Below are 17049 nucleotides of genomic sequence, written 5' to 3'. Positions count from 1 at the left end.
AAACTAAATGTTGATTAAAACAATGATATTTTATAGTTTAGAAGAACTTTCCTTGATAGCTTTCCTTGCGAGAAATATGCTTTAGCCATCTAATATAATTCTTGATAATTTAAATAAATTCCACATTAGGTATTAAAAGCATAAAAAGCACAGTTCTACAGGCAAAGCTTAACTTGCAAATATAAAGAAGAAAATGGAGAAATGCATTTAAAAACAAACCAAAATACCTACCTTTGTCTATTTGGTGTGCATATTTGTAATCACAAAAGTATTACTATGGAACACTTAAAATCTCAAAAATAATGCAGAAACTGTTTAGAATAAACTAGGAGGTGACAATCTGAAAGTAACCAGGTATGCTGGAGTTTTCTCCTCTCGATTTTACTATAACTGATCAAAGGAACATGACCAAAGGACTGACAGATAAAAAAAAGGTTTTTTAACAGTGGAATTAAGTGGAGTGATGTGAATTTCAGAAACAGCCTGCTTTGACATCAGGACTATTAATATTATTGGATGCTTTTAAAAGAAAGCATTTAATAAATGCTGCCCCTCTCCAACAAGAAGTGACATTCAGTGACATCGTTGCAAGAAAGAGAAAAAAAAAACAAAACAAACAAAACAAAACAAAACAAAAGCTTAGCTTAAAATTTCATAAAAATGTTTCAAACATCATAAAAGGAGAAGTTTCTGGAATGCCTGGAATAAACATTTGACTTAATACTGTTTGCAGGCATGTGGCCTGGCGTACTAAATATACATTTAATTTAAAAATAAATTGATGTAATTTTATACAAACTGACAATGAACTTATCCATAATAACAAACATACCCATGTTTGCTGCATCAACAGTTTGCGGTGTCTCTGTTGACAATTTCTGAAGGGCCTGTTCACCATCTGTCTTCTCTGGTGAGCTGTTATGTCGAGACTGCTGTTGGTCGTCATCTTCAGCAACAAATGAAATTACACCTAAAACAAATAGATACCAGGTGTTATATTAGCCGGAGCATTAGCTTTATAAAACAGACTGCCAGACATGTACAAGTATTTCCTCAGTTCAAAACTAACAAAAAATGAAGTAAAACTTCCTTTCCAGGTGTCAGCCATCCAATTATAATTTATGGCAATAAAAAATATCTCTTGAATGAGTCCAAGGAAATTAACCATTTTTTCTCTCAAAAGTGTTTTTCTACTTACCTGAACAGATCAGTAATAAGTACCTGGAATGATCAGTAATAAGAAATACAAGCAAACCCATTTTTTAAAAATTATAAAATATGGCGGACAATAGTATCTTTCTTTCCAGCACAATTTTCGATATGTAGTCCTGATTGTTGCTGTTATTTTTTTAAATCACAGTGTCTCATTCTATTACTGTAAGATAATAAATGTAATAATTAGTTAAAATATTTGTGTGATACATATTTGTATTGTATGTTAAGTTGTAATCAAGTATTTAGGGAAGATAGAGATTGTAAAATCAGGATTTTTAAATTGGCAGATTTCTATTTGATAACATAAAATCTAATTTTAAAAATCTAGTAGTTGCATGGTTTCTTTAAATAACATTAATGTTATTCTGGAAGATTTGATATACTGGCTTTAAATAAGCAGGTTCTGTTTCTTGCATTATGTATCTCTGTCTAAGAATTTTAAATCTATATCAATTTTTGAAAATACTACATATTATTACTATTTTATCTAAATGACCCTCAATATTTCAATACATTCTGGAGAGTTTCAAAGCTGAAATGAATATATGTTGCAGGTTTAATTCTTGCCTCATATGTACAATGAAAAACTAATTTGAGGAGGTGACATTTTATGTATTATACAGTAAGAATTTTTCCCATTTGAGATCATTAGAATTTATGTGAAATGGTGTCCCAAAGAAAACTTATGTAACTGTGTCTTATTAAGGTTTTGGGAAAATTATTCATAGTGGAGCTTTTTTAATTTGAAATTGAGAATTAATATAATTTTATGAGAGTCACAGAACAATTTGATTTTAAAATATCTACATTTAATGGTATTTTTTGTTTCTCCAGCTTTGAGTAGGATAGATGTTCTGTAACAGACCACATCTTACTAGGAGCATCGTACTGGGAGGAATAGCTAAAGCTAAATAGCAAGGCCCACGTGAGACCTGGAAAAGGGGGTAGCAATGAGGAGGAGAGACGGCACCACATCGGTCCCAACAAGCGGCTCAGGAAGCTGCCGTGACTTAGCAGCCGGGAGCTGACGAAGCTTCTTGTACACGTGCCTGTACACACCCGTCTCATTTACAGTCCCCGAGGTTTATATTTCTTCTCTTAATCACAGACTTCTGCAAAAGGCTGCATTCATGCTTCTAAACGTTCTAGTTCCATTTCATTTCAGGAGACATCAATCTTAATTAAATGGCCTCATGATCAGTTTTGATAATAATATTATGCTAGAAGGATGTTACTCTTGAAAGACAAAAGAGGCAAATAAAACATAACTAAAGTCAAATGCTACCACAAAGTCTTGGAAAAGCAAAATTAGTTCATGATATGCTCAATGATAGCTACACCAGGTGGCAATTTCAACATGACAAATACTGGCAAATTATTTCTGCTAAGAACGATTACATTAAATTGTTACAGGGAGGCAAGGTTTATCATCTTCACATTGCCACTGTTTCTTTTTCTCTGAGAGACAGCGACTGGGTAGCACAGGTATAAAACACCAAAATTGAAAACAGAACCAAAAAAATTGAAATATGTGTGTACTTAAATCCAGAGAAAGGAACTATATAATTTTAAATTTAACAATATTAGAATCCCAGATTTTCTTCCCTCTGTTAAGAAAAATCTATTAAAATTCAAATAAAATCATAAAATAAAAATAATTAAAACCAAAACAAACAAAAAAATTAAATAAAAAAATTTACAAATTCCTAAAATTAGTCACCATACTGAAGCCAGAAATTGTGTCCAAATAAGCAGAAGAGTGATCGCAATTTCAGGAAATTATTGAACTTTTTTTTTTTTTAATCTTCAAAGAGAAGGTAGACGTGTAAGTACAATGAAAAAATAAAATCATTATGGAAAGCTCAGGGGAATGAAGTCAGAAGAAAATGCTCAAGGTATATAGATATTGATGTAATCGGACATATTTGATGGCACTAATAGCTAATGGATCTTAGGATAAATACTGACTAAATAATCTGATTTTATGTCTCAATATATAATCCTAGTATGATTTTGGACTATTACAACACAATATTAGAGAGAAGTAAAGTGCAAGAGAAAGACTTCATTAATTTTAAATAACGTCCTCTTGATACACTTGAAAGACATCAGAATTTTATGAAAAAAAATGAAAAAATGCAAAATTATAGCTTTCAAGTTGATTAAAAAAACTTGACTAAATGCTGAAAATCACTAAATTCATAAATTCTAAAGCCTCCTTACAGTAGAGAATACTTTGTTACTCTTAATTTTAAGATTTAAGTAATTGTTTCTTGTAGTCCTTGCTTCCAGTGACAATGGAGGGTTTTCTTTACCAATTGCCTGTAATTCAGAATATTGTATTGTGTGTACGTGCATGTGAGAAAAGAGGGACAAAACATGAGTGTTCACAATTTAAAAATTTTTATTTCATCAGTAAGTAGGGGGATGGTAAAACAAACAGTAACTTTTTTTTGGCTCTGCACAAAACATGCTCTCAAAAGCATCAAAATAATTGGCTGAAGACCTCTGACTAAATTATTTTTATTTGTAGCAAATCTTGGACTGCTTGAAAAATTCCAGAAATGTAAATTGCTAATGTTCAAGAATATTTCAAGAGCTAGTGGAATAACTATGGTAACTAAAAACTACTGGAATTGCTAAACCATTGCACTGATAATCCGGCAATCGCACGATCAAAAAATCAGTGAAGAATTGCACTATAATTGTTGACACTCAATTTTCCTTCCTTATGGAAAACAGATCTCAAACAAACAGAATTAATAACAATGAGGTTAAAACCTTGATCGATAAAGGTGACTGTATTGATGTAATGCATTCACATCTCTGCTAGGCACTCAATTATATCTGACAAAGTATTTCAATAAAAAATAATCAGTTGTAGTACAGATGGCATATATTTTTAAACTCAGTTTATCCACTTAATCTTAAAATATTCATAAATTGTCTTCCATAATTTTCATGGGCACCAAAGTATCCACTACTGGCTCAAAGCTATTTAAAATTTTTATTGGGGGGCGTCGGGGGGGGGGAGAAAATCGTTGCTGTCAAGAACAGAAAATAACAACAAAAAAAGTATTAATTTCAAGTCAAATACAGAATGCAGAATCCTTATCAGTGACGACAGTTAGTATGTAGTATGCTCTGCATGACTTGAGTCTTTAAATTATGGCAGAATATTTTCCTACGAAGAATTCCTAAGCATAATGGTTAGGAGTGCATGGTGCAATCCAATGACCACTATTGGAGGATATAGCTGATGATACATAAATATATGAATTTATTCAAATTATGGGCTACAAAAAAAAAAAAAAAAAGCCAATCAAAACGTGTTTTGCAGGATGGGAAAAAGAGTTTTATACCATGAAGAGTAATACAAAGTCCTTAGCACTCTATGAAGTCATAAAAAATGCATTGGGAAGGTGCAGAAACACTGCATCAAAAATGACAGATTTAAAATAACAAATAAGCGTATTTACATTTTTTCGTAAGGTTCTGCTAACCTTGGCTCCTATGTGCTGAAAGGGCTTTGATACAGGAAGTTTTAGTCGTTCAGCTGTGAACGCACTGCCATCCTACAGAACCCACTGTTGCTTACACTGCAGGCAGCAGTATCTTATGTTACCTTATTGATTCTGCAACGCAACTGATAAATGATAATTTGTTCATGCATAACAGTCCCCAATGGTCAGCGGCTTTTCTTGCATCTAGTTGCTCAGTTCTGAACTTGTGTGTTATACATTATATAACAACGTAACTTGTCAAAATATCATGGCTGACAATTTTTAAAGCATACATGCAAAACCAAACAAGACTTCATGTACATCACAGAGATACAATTCCCACTGATTCAATTGGCCACAGAATTATGCCACCATTAAATATTTTAGAAAATATCATTCCTCTTCTCGGCTGTCCTTTGGCATATACTTAAATACTAAACTTGCCAAAGCAATGGTACAAGTATTCCTAGAATTATACTGAAAATGAATAATTACAAATGACATAAATTACGAAGGTTTTCTTCTTGCTGATACAACATTGCTTTAAAAGGTTTCTTGTCAAAATGTTGTTGCAAATTTTCTAGCTTTACTATCCAATGTTTAAATATTTTATACAGCTTCAGTCCACGTATTAATACCGAAGCTTTGTTTTATATTGCTTTAAAGAAGATGCATGCTTTTAAAAAGAGGCAGGCTGGTTTATTTCCCAATAAAATTGTAATTGCAATACCATGTTAGACTGACTCTTTGCCTATACACTACAATACCACATTCCTGAGTCCAATAAAGCAAGCCAGAAATGCTCGACTTCTTCCTTTCTGTATAAATTGAATCGACTATTTGAAAGGTATGTATTGTGCACGAATATTTTTCGGTGCAGAGAGATGATAAAAGCCTACAATATTGCAATATTTTAATTGGAAACAAGAACAGAAGGCTATGTGGCCATGGAATTCATCACACAAATCTGAGAAGATACAGAAATATTTGGTTTGTGGTTTAAATATACCAAATAAACCAACACGATCTTAATATGCATAGGGCTTGGGAGTAGGACGAGGGGGTTTAATTTTTTCCTTATTTTTTTTCTGGCCAATGAAATCATCGTATAGTTGCTGCCTCAAAAAAGTTCCACAGAAGAGATAAGATAAATTTAAAAGATGAGTGCAATTTATGTAAGCTATAGCTTTGGCTAATTTTTCTTCTGGCAATTTTTCTACTGACAAAGAAGATATTTTCTGTAGGTTACAATAAAACTTTATAATCTCTATTTCACATAGGAAAACCTCTATGATGATATATGTAAATTCTAAAGAGTTTCTGTAAATCCTACTACTTGCTAGTATACTGGGACTATATTAATTGCTCCCTGAATCAATGAAAAGGAACAGAATAAGCTTTAAGACTCAGATAGGAGAAATGAGTGAGTGGCAAATCCTGCTGTCAACTATCATTCATATACGGTTTTCTGGCATTTAACGAAGAGGTGAATTGTCTTATTTATAATTGTCACTGTCTGTTTTTAATGTGACAGTGAAACCATGACGTGAAAGTGCACTGGAGTATGCAACTCCAGCTGCAGTGGGATAGATGGAAGGATGTGCTGGGGATCATCTTGCGGTGGTATGTACAAATAGAGTCGCCCTTCCTCAGGGAACTCCAGTGATCCGGCAGTGGAGGTCTGCCAGAGCCATTCACAGTAATCAAGCAACCAGAAGATCCTTCTAACTTTGTCTTTATTACAGACGAATTGGTCTCAATATGTTAGGGTGTCTCAGCTGAAAAAGGAAGTGCTTAAAGCAAAGGTACCGACAGGTGCTGGAAATACAACAAGCTACAGAGACGGTCTTCTTCTCACACGTGCTTTTTTTATTCCATTGAATTAGAGTCATCAGTAGATCACTTTCGGGAATTCCTCCAAAGAAAGAAATGGATAACTTTTATTTTATTTTTTTTTTTTTAATCAGATGTCACAGAAGTGTTGAAAGGAAATACTGTTAAACAAACAAGTTTAATCAACTCATTTACAGGCCAGAATGTATTGGCATGATCTCATTAAAATTGTCCTACAGCTTCAAGTGACAATCCATGGCCTGTAATATACTGCCCTTTTTTCCTCTATGTAAGCTTCAAAAACTGCATGTAGCATGGAAAAGTGCTGCCTACTAAGTACAGATATACTTAAAAAATAAATGAAAGGTGATTCATGAAATTAGAAAGCTCCTTTCCAAAAGCTAGTAAATTTTTATGGATAAAAGGACGTTGACTATAACTGGTATGTAATTTTTGCACAAGAAATATTCAAGCGTTACGAGCTTTGGTCTATTCTGGAAAACTTCTGGTCTATTCTGTGGAAAGCAGAAATAAGAGTTTGATAAAAGATAAAGTAATATGTAGAGGATGCTTTATCAAACCTAGAGGAAATTGCTTTATTACTTAGAAAACAGATTGCTGAAGAATTTTATCTGGTGCCAGAGCCGTGTGTGAGAAGTTTATTAGCTATTATTTCTATGTTAAAGCTGTCATACAGCTACAAACCAGCTGAAGCATATAATATTAGCCCCCTATTGGAAAGCTTCCAAATGGACGTTTGAAAAGAACTGGGCCCATTTTTAGCCTAGCAATTGTAAAATAGCTAGAAGGAAAGCAAAAGAAGTATAATTTTTCAGCTATATAATTTTGCGACGAAAAAGACTTTGAATGTAAAGGAAAAATGCAGACCATTTGCTCAGTACAACAATTTATATGGTAAAAGTCCTTTTATGAGAAATTATTTTAGTATGACAAAACCAGCACTAGAACACCAAGGTTACAAAGTTTTATGCTTACAAGTTAGGGAGTTCTAAACTTGAAATCGTCCATCAGCACTATGACAGAGTCTTCAACTAGATATCTAAATAGTTGTTCTTTTTTCCCCACAGCATAAAATTTACTCACTCTGTGGATAGCTTTTGAGCATTGTTTTTTATTATCTGTCATTCAACATATTTGCCCCATGGATTATTTACTTCCCTCTAAACTAATTCATCAAACTGAATAAAGAGTATCTTTCTTTTGGGCTGCTTAAATTTTCCTTTACCTGTAGTATCTTGAACCTAGAAAGGACTAAGATTCCTGAGTCCTAACTAATTCCCACTTGAATCACCTACTTTTTATTTGTGATCCTCAAGCTTCAGGCTAGCTGCTGAAAAAATCCTAAAAGTGCCAAAAATTCCTATATATCAGCTTTGACGTTAAAGTTTCCCAAGAGCTGAAAATTCTGCTTTGGGGAACAAACATGACTTCCCAGCCTTGCACAGGATGAAGCAGACTGACTTCTGTTCTCCTGGAAGCCACAAAGTAAGCCTTTCCAAACTGATGTTACCTTAGATAGGACACCTGGTACTTAGGGTTTTATCACACGTAACATCAGACAGCAAAATCAGCAGCTGCCTTTCAAACCTGCAACAGTGGCCTTTCTTCCCTCCACCTCTCTCCCCCCTACAGCAGCTGAGTGATTAGAAAGCGTGCACAAATCTCTGTCACGAAACCAAAACTGTCCCTGCTCCAGAGGAAGAATGAACGTGGTTTCCTAAGGTAGTGATTAAAGCAAGTGCTGAGCCAGGGGGTGGATGGTAGAGAACTTGGCCCTCCCTCTTTTCAAAGGATAACTTCAGCCTTCTATCAAGTTATTTTAAAGCACAAAATAAAGGAACTGTTTTCTGAAAAAAAGAGTGTTCATGGCTTCCCAGTCTTTGAACCAATAACTTTTCTGTCAGGTTAGACAGACTGACTGTTCTCTCTTTTTCTCACTCAGTGAACATATAATACTTCGAAACATAATGGAAACCATTGTAGTAGAAGTTAGAGGAATGACGGAACACAGGAGATGTCGATCTGAACGTGCCATCTCTGTCCTTTTGAAGGCATGACTTTTACCACCTGGTATTAATTTGCTGTATGATAGATCCCTTGGAACTTCTTCAACTGAAACTTTCAGTATGTATAAAAGAATTTGGGGTTTTCTAAGTCAGAATATAATATTCCTAAACCTTTAAAGCCTGAAAAAAAGGGCGTAAGTTAAAATATAGTACATCCGCAATATTTCCTGGTGAGCATTTTTGATGGTCACCAATTTCATTGAAATCTGACTCCTATTCAGAGAAAGTGAATTTTGCCTCAGGGCTACAGATTTAGCAAGAAGGCACTGAAGTCTTCCTCTGCCACTAGGCCAAGCTTTGTTACAAGTATTAATTTCTTTTCACAAATCACCTGTGAAATGAGATGGCATTATTACTTACATTTTACATACCAGATACTAAAACCAAAATGGTCAAAAGAGCAAACTAGTTTGGCATCATCAGGGACAAGGCTTAATAGCCTTTTAATGCTGAGGAACAGCCGTCATTAATTTCAATTGTCTAAAAAGGCAGCAGAATCAAATGTTTGGACTTAGGAACCCACAAAATCAAAACTACACACTAAGCATTTTGGATTAAGAGATTTATCCAGTATCAGGAATCCTTTTGTTTAAGAAATCGTTCAAATCTAGGTTTCCTGAGCACTATTGAGTTACTTTAAGATGATGTCTTCTGTTCCCATAATTGCCTCTCAAACACACTCTCGTAGTTTGCTTTGCTGGGAGTTACTCCAACAGCTACTCTACAAGGAAGAAAAAGACTGATTATACAAGCCTCATTCTCACAATCATGCTTTCTAGGTTCTGAGGTACAGAATGAGCACCACAGAATTGTATAATTATTACTAAGCATTTGAAAATTAAGAAATTCAAACTGGTAAAAAAATATTTGTTTAAAAAATTCTTTACAGGATAAAACATTGAATGTGATATGCTGATGTTAGTTAAAACAAGCAAGAGTCTTGCTATTGTATCATAATGCCAGTAAAAACATGAGCTGACCCAAATAATTTGCAATTATCTTTAGATATCCATAGCTTCCACACATCTCAAAGAAGGAATCAGGTTCACTACATTCTATGGATGTATTCTCGCCTTGTGGTCAAGAAATTGAACTTTAATTAAGGGAAAGAATCAAATTCTGATCTCTGCCTTTAAATTTTTGGTTCTAGTAGTGCTGAGATAACTACAGCTATTGAACAGGTTTTTGAAAATTAAATTTAGACCCAAGAACTTGGTGATAATTCAAAATCATTAATTCCTATTGAGTCAATTTTCATTGGACCAATTAAATGCATGAAGTTGCACATATGCTGGCATTTTAGAAGGACCTGAGCACATTTTTAGCAGTAATATACCTTCACAAATAAAAATATGAGCCAACTTAAAAACCGGTGTCACCAGTAATCACAGCTTTACTTCCAGAAGAAAGGGTATGTTGAACAGAAATGCAAGCATTACATGTAAATAGATTTGATCTGCTAATTTATAGGGATTTTATATATTTGGGTTCTACATTGTACCTTGAAAGATTCCTCGTCTCCATGGAGATACACTCAAAGTGTAAGCAACTGTGTCATGTGGTTCTACAGTAATAACAGGTGCACCACCCACCATTGAAAGATCTGAAGATACCTGGTGAAGAGAATTCACAGAGAGGAAAAATCATCAAAAGCAAGTTACTGAGGCAAGAACACTATAGCCACAATATCCATTCTACTTGCTTTGAACAGTAGAGTATGATATAAAGTATGCTATCAGTAAGTGCTAACATTTATGCACATGAAAAGAATGCATACTGTAAGAGTAGTGCTGGCATATACAGATCATATCAAGCACAAACTTTGAAGTCATTGCTCAACCTGAGTAAAAGTACCTCGCTTAGACCACGGAACTACTTACATATGCATAGTTGCACCATCAGGGCATTAATATTTTACATACATTTTCTTTAGAAGTGTAACAATGAGGTTTAACAGTAGTGATCTGTCTAACTAGACAGAGCAAAGCAAAATCTGCAGTGTTGTTTTAATGTCAATTGCTATACCTCAAGTGATATTAAACCATGCTTTTTGATATGTCATATTTTGTAAGTGACACATATGTGATGGCATACATAGTAACTATTTGAACAATGAAAAGACCAATATGCTGAATTTTAGATTTTTGTAAACTATCAAGCTGGTTGCAGGAATACAGACTGAGACTATTTTTTAATTGCATCTCATTTCTTTGGCACTGGTATAAGTTTGCTACAGACAGACTCTATGATCAGCTGCTCATGGAAGAGGCGTTCAAGTCTGAGGCATTACCAGCCACAGCTGATGATTATCTGCTTAAGTCACTGGTTGTGCAGAAAGCCAGCAGGTGGACTGTGTGAATGGTTCTGCTCACACCCTCTCTTCTGTTACCTCTGCCACTGGGTGAAGCAAACTGCTGCTAAGTGATGGTATTTTAAATTGACGCTGCAATTTCTGCAGTGGACATCTGACTACAGGTAACAGTTTTCCACTGAGGCATGGAGTCCTTTTAAAAAAAAATTTCAGGATATCATGCAGTGCTGTAGCATGCTGTATTTTCTCATTACATTAAATAACAAAATTCTCTCTGTGTTGTTTAGGTGAATTTTGAGTGAAATCACAAGTCAACTCAGAAAGGCTTGATTTTTTTTTTCCAGTTTGTTTATTCATTTCCTTAATGACTACAGCTAGCCTGACAAGTGTCCAAGAGGAGACTTGGATTCTACAAAGATCTCTTCTGCAACAGTAAAAACATTAGATGCATGGATCATTTTCTTCCTCTGCAAAGTTACCTTTTGTTTTTGTTTTTTTTTTTTTGTAAATAGGTTCTGTTCGTATTTTCTGTAAAGAAAAACAATTCTAAGATCATCTTGTCTTTTATTATAGCCAATCATTTCCTATGATGTTTGTCCTGTCTGGGGTACATATGTTAATATAATCCTTTGTTCAAGTGCTAGTACAGTCTGGAACTTCTATTCTAAGTAATAGAGAAAAAAACCTTTAAGGCAACAATCTCTCTCTTCCCCAATAAATCTGCATTTCAAGCTGGATATTAGAAGTCCAACAACCAAAAAGAACAAGAGGCTAATTGTCAAGAAAAAACAGTCTAAAAAAGAAAATTATGGTTAGCTTTGTTGAACTGGCACTTGGAAAAAAATTGAAAAAAAATCTAACTATTAACAACCAAGAGAAAGTATCGGAAAAAGGGGGCTGCTACACACTGAGAATAGGGAAGTTTAACTTCATACAAGATAAACAATAAATTAGGTGTGATCCTACATTTATGGACCACTCCAGTTTACAATGAAGTTAGTACTGTATATGAAAGTAAAGGCAAAGTACTTAAAAATAAGTATAGGATAATAGAAATGACAGCAAAGGATTAGGGATAGAAATAATATTAATTAAAATGAGGTTTGTTTTTTTTTTTTTAAGGAAAAAGGAACATAGAGCACATGTAAAAGCAGGATAAATGTGATTACATTGGATAAAATGCAGGAAAGTGGGGTAATACATTTTCTGTCAAAGACTGGACATATCAGACTAGTTTCTACCAAAAATGTCAAAGCAAAAGGAGCACTACTGGTACAGTTTACTATAAATATGAAATAGATATGGATTACTGATGAAAAAATATGGACTGGAAGTTGGATGATTTTCTATCAGTCAAGAGAAGTTTTGGATGCCTTTCCAAATAGAGTAGTGAATTAACAGAAGCTAAATGATTTTAAAATGGTGTTTTTACCCTTAAGGGAGTGACTGTTAGCCAAACAGGAAAAAGTTGAGTATAAGCAATGAAGTAATGATAGTACATACATGGCCACTCTTTCAGTGTTTGAATCCAGGTGCCATATCAAGAGACAAGAAGGAATTCTCCCTTCCCTCCCCTGCATCAGATTGATAAGATTGCTGAGGTTTTTTCTGTGCTGTGTTCTTTTCTTAGTGTTGGACATGGTTCACTTTGTAGGATCATCTGGGATGTTTACAAAGAAATGCACTGGTGTTTCACTGTTCAAAGACACTGGTGATCTCAAACTTTTCCATACTGTTCCAGAAACACATTACAGTTGTCGACTACTTTTGCAGGCCCCGTATTTTGTTGTAAAGCTAAGAAAGATTTGGTCTTTCATGTGTACGAGACACATAGATTATATGTTCTGTGATATCTAAACCGGATATTTACTACCTGATTGCCTGTAACTGCATGAAGTACACACACACAAACACACACATACATACGTATATTTACAAATATATATACATAGTATGCTACACTGTCTCTTGAGAAGGGTGGTTCTTCCTATTGTCAGTTTTTTATTTAATAGTGTTGGGATGAGAGATGGGCAAGGACAGGCAATCATAGCTTCTTGTCACCACACCTTATGAATTCTTACTGGTTGGAACCACCAGAAACTAACAGTTCTCAAATTTGTTTAGATTTAAAAAAAATAAAAAATGGGGTACCTACTTCCAAAAGGTATATACGTATTTTCTCCACTGAGTTGTAACCTATCCCTGTAAAGGAAGCCAATATTTCCACTCCTGGATACAGCCCAAAATGTTTTTTTCCTTGACAATGGATATCCTTGCCATATACATTTTATGACCGAACCCCATCAGTGTTCCGATATTAGGCAATTTTCCATGGATATCTGAAGTCTGATTCATGCTGATCCCATTTAGAAGACCAGAAAGGCACTTACACCAACACTTTTTTACCAAATAAGTAGGACATTAGGGCACTGGCTAGACCTATACATCTTGGAACAAAACCCTGCTGAGATTGAAGAACCTGGCCTGGTTATATGATTCTCCATTCCTTTTGCTGGCGCTTTTAGAGCTCTGTTGCTGGGTGCCTACTTTCTCCAGTTAGACAGAGAACCCAGATGGCTGTCTAAAACTGTGGATTTCAAGGCAAGAAGTGTCTAAAAGAAAGCAACCAGCAGCGCAGAACTTTGTCACCTCTTTTATCCCTATTTATGAAAGCTTCCAAAGGCACTGAAGGGGTTGTTCTTTCATAGTATGAATTTAATTATATAAATCCTCTGAATCTCTTTATTGTTGTTCAGAAGAATTCCCAGGGCTAGAAATAACCTTGTTTTTAACAATCTAGAATCATATCCATGAGCTTGTGTGCAAATTTTTATTATTATGTGCATATATGACAAGTATAAAAATGATACTGTTTATATTAATTCACAAGCTCAGTTTACTTTTAAAGTCTTTTTTTCTTCCATCACCACTCTAATCCTCAATGAAAGCAAAGATCCATCTTTACATACATTCTGCAGAAATCATGTTCGAATGATAGATCTGCAGATTTCTGATTTCTCTTCTGACTACTTTAAAATAACTGAAGTACATATTTTGAAAAAATCAAAAATTATACTTGACGACAGTAAAGCATTCAACTTGGCTGTTTTAAATTAATTTAAATTTCATTTTCCTGAAAACTTCTACAAGTTAGATACCAAATATTAGAAGCTAGTTTACAGACATTAGCTTTCTAAATGCATAGTATTTTCCCATGAAAAATGATGCAGTTTTTCACTGTAAATAGTTGTGCATCTCCACTGCTTCCTCAGTAGTAAACTAGTTCACCATTAATTTATAAATGGAATCCTTTTGTAAAGACAGAGATAGACTTGTTACCTTGAGATAGCTCTAGCCAACTGCTTATGTCTGTGCATGAGCTCTCTCCATAATTTTTGATTCATTTATTTGATCTATTTAATCTTTTCATCTCCAAAACTTTGGAAATAATTCAATGCTACTTGAAATGTGTGCTGAATTTGTCAATTGATTTTGCTCGTTATGCACCTCCAATTCTCCTTCTTTCTTTCCATGGGTTTTCCACTGTTCGCACCATATCTTAACAGTAATTTGACTTAAAAAACGTACTCTCTTTCCATCTGATAGTATTGTTTTCCTCCTTTGTGTCTAAAATTCAGTCTTCTGTGGAAAGGGACCTGGGGGTCCCAGTGGAAAACAAGATCAATATGAGCCGGCAGTGTGTCCAGATGGCCAAGAAGGCCAACAGCGTCCTGGCTTGTATCAGACAAAGCGTGCCCAGCAGGACTAGGGAAGTGATGGTCCCCCTGTACTCGGCACTGCTGAGGCCACACCTCGAGTCCTGTATTCAGTTTTGGGCCACTCACTACAATAAAGACACTGAGGTGCTGGAGCGTGTCCAAAGAAGGGCAACGAAGCTGGTGAAGGGTCTAGAGCGCAAGTCTTGTGAGGAGCGGCTGAGGGAACTGGGGGTGTTTAGCCTGGAGAGAAGGAGGCTGAGGGGAGACCTTATCGCTCTCTACAACTACCTGAAAGGAGGTTGTAGCCAGGTGGATGCTGGTCTCTTCTGCCAAGTAACAAGTGATAGGACAAGAGGAAATGGCCTCAAGTTGCACCAGGGGAGGTTCAGAGTGGATGTTAGGAAAAACTTCTTCAGCGAAAGGGTTGTCAATCACTGGAACAGGCTGCCCAGGGAAGTGGCTGTGTCACCATCCCTGCAGGTATTGAAAAGATGTGTAGATGTGGTGCTTAGGGACACAGTTTAGTGGTTGGAGTTGGCAGTACTGGGTTAACGGTTGGACTTGATGATCTTAAAGGTCTTTTCCAGCTAAAACAATTCTATGATTCCGTGATTCTAGATGTTTTATTTTCATAAGTTTTGTTAGAAAAACAATGTCTGACATAATTAAGAAAAAGCAAAGCTGTTTAAGTTGCTGTAATATTTATCATGCAATCACTAAAATTAATTTAGTGAAGAAATTCTGACTTTCAGTAACCACAAATTTCCCCAAGCCCACACAACGTATGTTACATCCGTTCACTATCGCTAGAAAATAAGAATTGTAGAATACCACAATGAAAACAAAATGTAAACTATTATTGAAGTTATCATTGTCACCCTGCAGAAAATTTGCTCAAATCAATCCATGTCCAAGGATTTAACTTTTAAATGATAGTATTCTCCAATGTCTTATACCTCAAGTCATTATTTACACAGAGCCAGAAAGTATAAATGCAGCAGTTTTGTAAAATGTTACAACTTGAATTTATCAATCAATCACAGATTTGAAAACTCATTCTGCAGAACTGTAATAGGGCTATTTAAGCTGATTAGGAATGGAAAGTCAATCTTCAAAATTATAATAAAAAAATCATGTTTTCCAGAGCTGAATAACCAAATAAGCATAAATTCAAAAATATCAGCTGACAGTCCAAGCCAAAGTGGTAAATGGATGTACAGAACTTAATCAAATATATTTAAATTGCACTATCTCTTTGTATAACAAAGCTAGACAGTAATATGTTCAATTCTTCCATTTGAAAATTGTTTCTTACTTCTGTTTAACAATATTGACAGGCTCTACTTACAAAAAAAAGTCAATGCTCCTTGACACTAGGCCAGAACTGGGTCTATGAGAGTCACTGATCAATCTGATAACCAGATTTTTTTCAATACTGTCAAGAATGATAGATGTTTCAAAAGAAGCTCCCATTACTTTCCCTCATCCTCCTTTCAGTACTTACCTTGCAAGTTCCTGAGTTATTAGGTATTCATTTAGTTCTTGCAATCACTTTTGTTTTGCCACCAGCATGTTAAAACACTGAAATAAAACATCTTTGCATTTGATTGAGTATATTCCCCAAATAATTCCTGCCTGTTCAGCTGCAATCCAGAGTTCGACATAATGAAGAGTGCTACATAATCCAGATTCGTAACTCAGCCAGGTCACCTGTCGAGATCACTAACGTATCTCAAGAAACAGATCTAAGACCGTACTATACCCTTACTTGATCAAAATTTCATAACTAGTAATCACAAAAAAACCCTGCCAACAACCACAGTTATTCTTACATTCTGTAGGCCTTTGTACCACTCATTATTGCTATGAGGAATGCTTTTTCTGTAGTGAAACCTGTTACAGAAGTTCTGGTAGGCAGTGTGGAAGCCAAAAGGACTGAAATTGGAAGGACAGATAAAACTAGAAGGATTATTGAATACACAGATTTACTTGTGGTTAAAGAATACAAACTTGATGAAGGTATAGGACCTTTAGCAACCAGGTTACTAGAGTTGCATGGAATTTATTCTCAGAAAATCTCACATAAATTACAAAACAAGACTTAGCCTGAACAGAGAAGCCCCTTATTAAAGATTTACAGTATATAATTTTATTATTTTGAGACATTTGTTACAAATACGCAGCCTTCATGTCATTCATTTTCATTGACATTGCCAAGATCTAAAATGGATATGTGGATGAGAGAGACAGAAATGCATTGAAGAACAGGGGATTTCATAGTTTTTGACTATGTATTTATTCCACAATACTTTTAGAAATTATTAATAGTTTGTATAACCTAATAACTGAAAGGTAATTTAACTGAGCCTTGAGATTCCTCT

The 17049-nt window shown here is 34.9% G+C and overlaps 1 protein-coding gene across 1 annotated transcript in view; it reads right to left on the bottom strand.

The window, feature by feature from the left end:
- CFAP47 (cilia and flagella associated protein 47) overlaps positions 1-17049 on the bottom strand; it is a 362349-nt gene that overhangs the window by 153843 nt on the left and 191457 nt on the right. The window contains 2 exon segments of the mRNA XM_054819861.1: positions 833-970; positions 10140-10251. Of these exon segments, the coding sequence (XP_054675836.1) occupies positions 833-970; positions 10140-10251 (250 nt within the window).

This window comes from Grus americana, chromosome 1, assembly GCF_028858705.1.
Source record: "Grus americana isolate bGruAme1 chromosome 1, bGruAme1.mat, whole genome shotgun sequence".
NCBI lineage: Eukaryota > Metazoa > Chordata > Aves > Gruiformes > Gruidae > Grus > Grus americana.
Note: the sequence above shows the minus strand (reverse complement) of the source record. Positions and strands in the feature narration are given on the sequence as shown.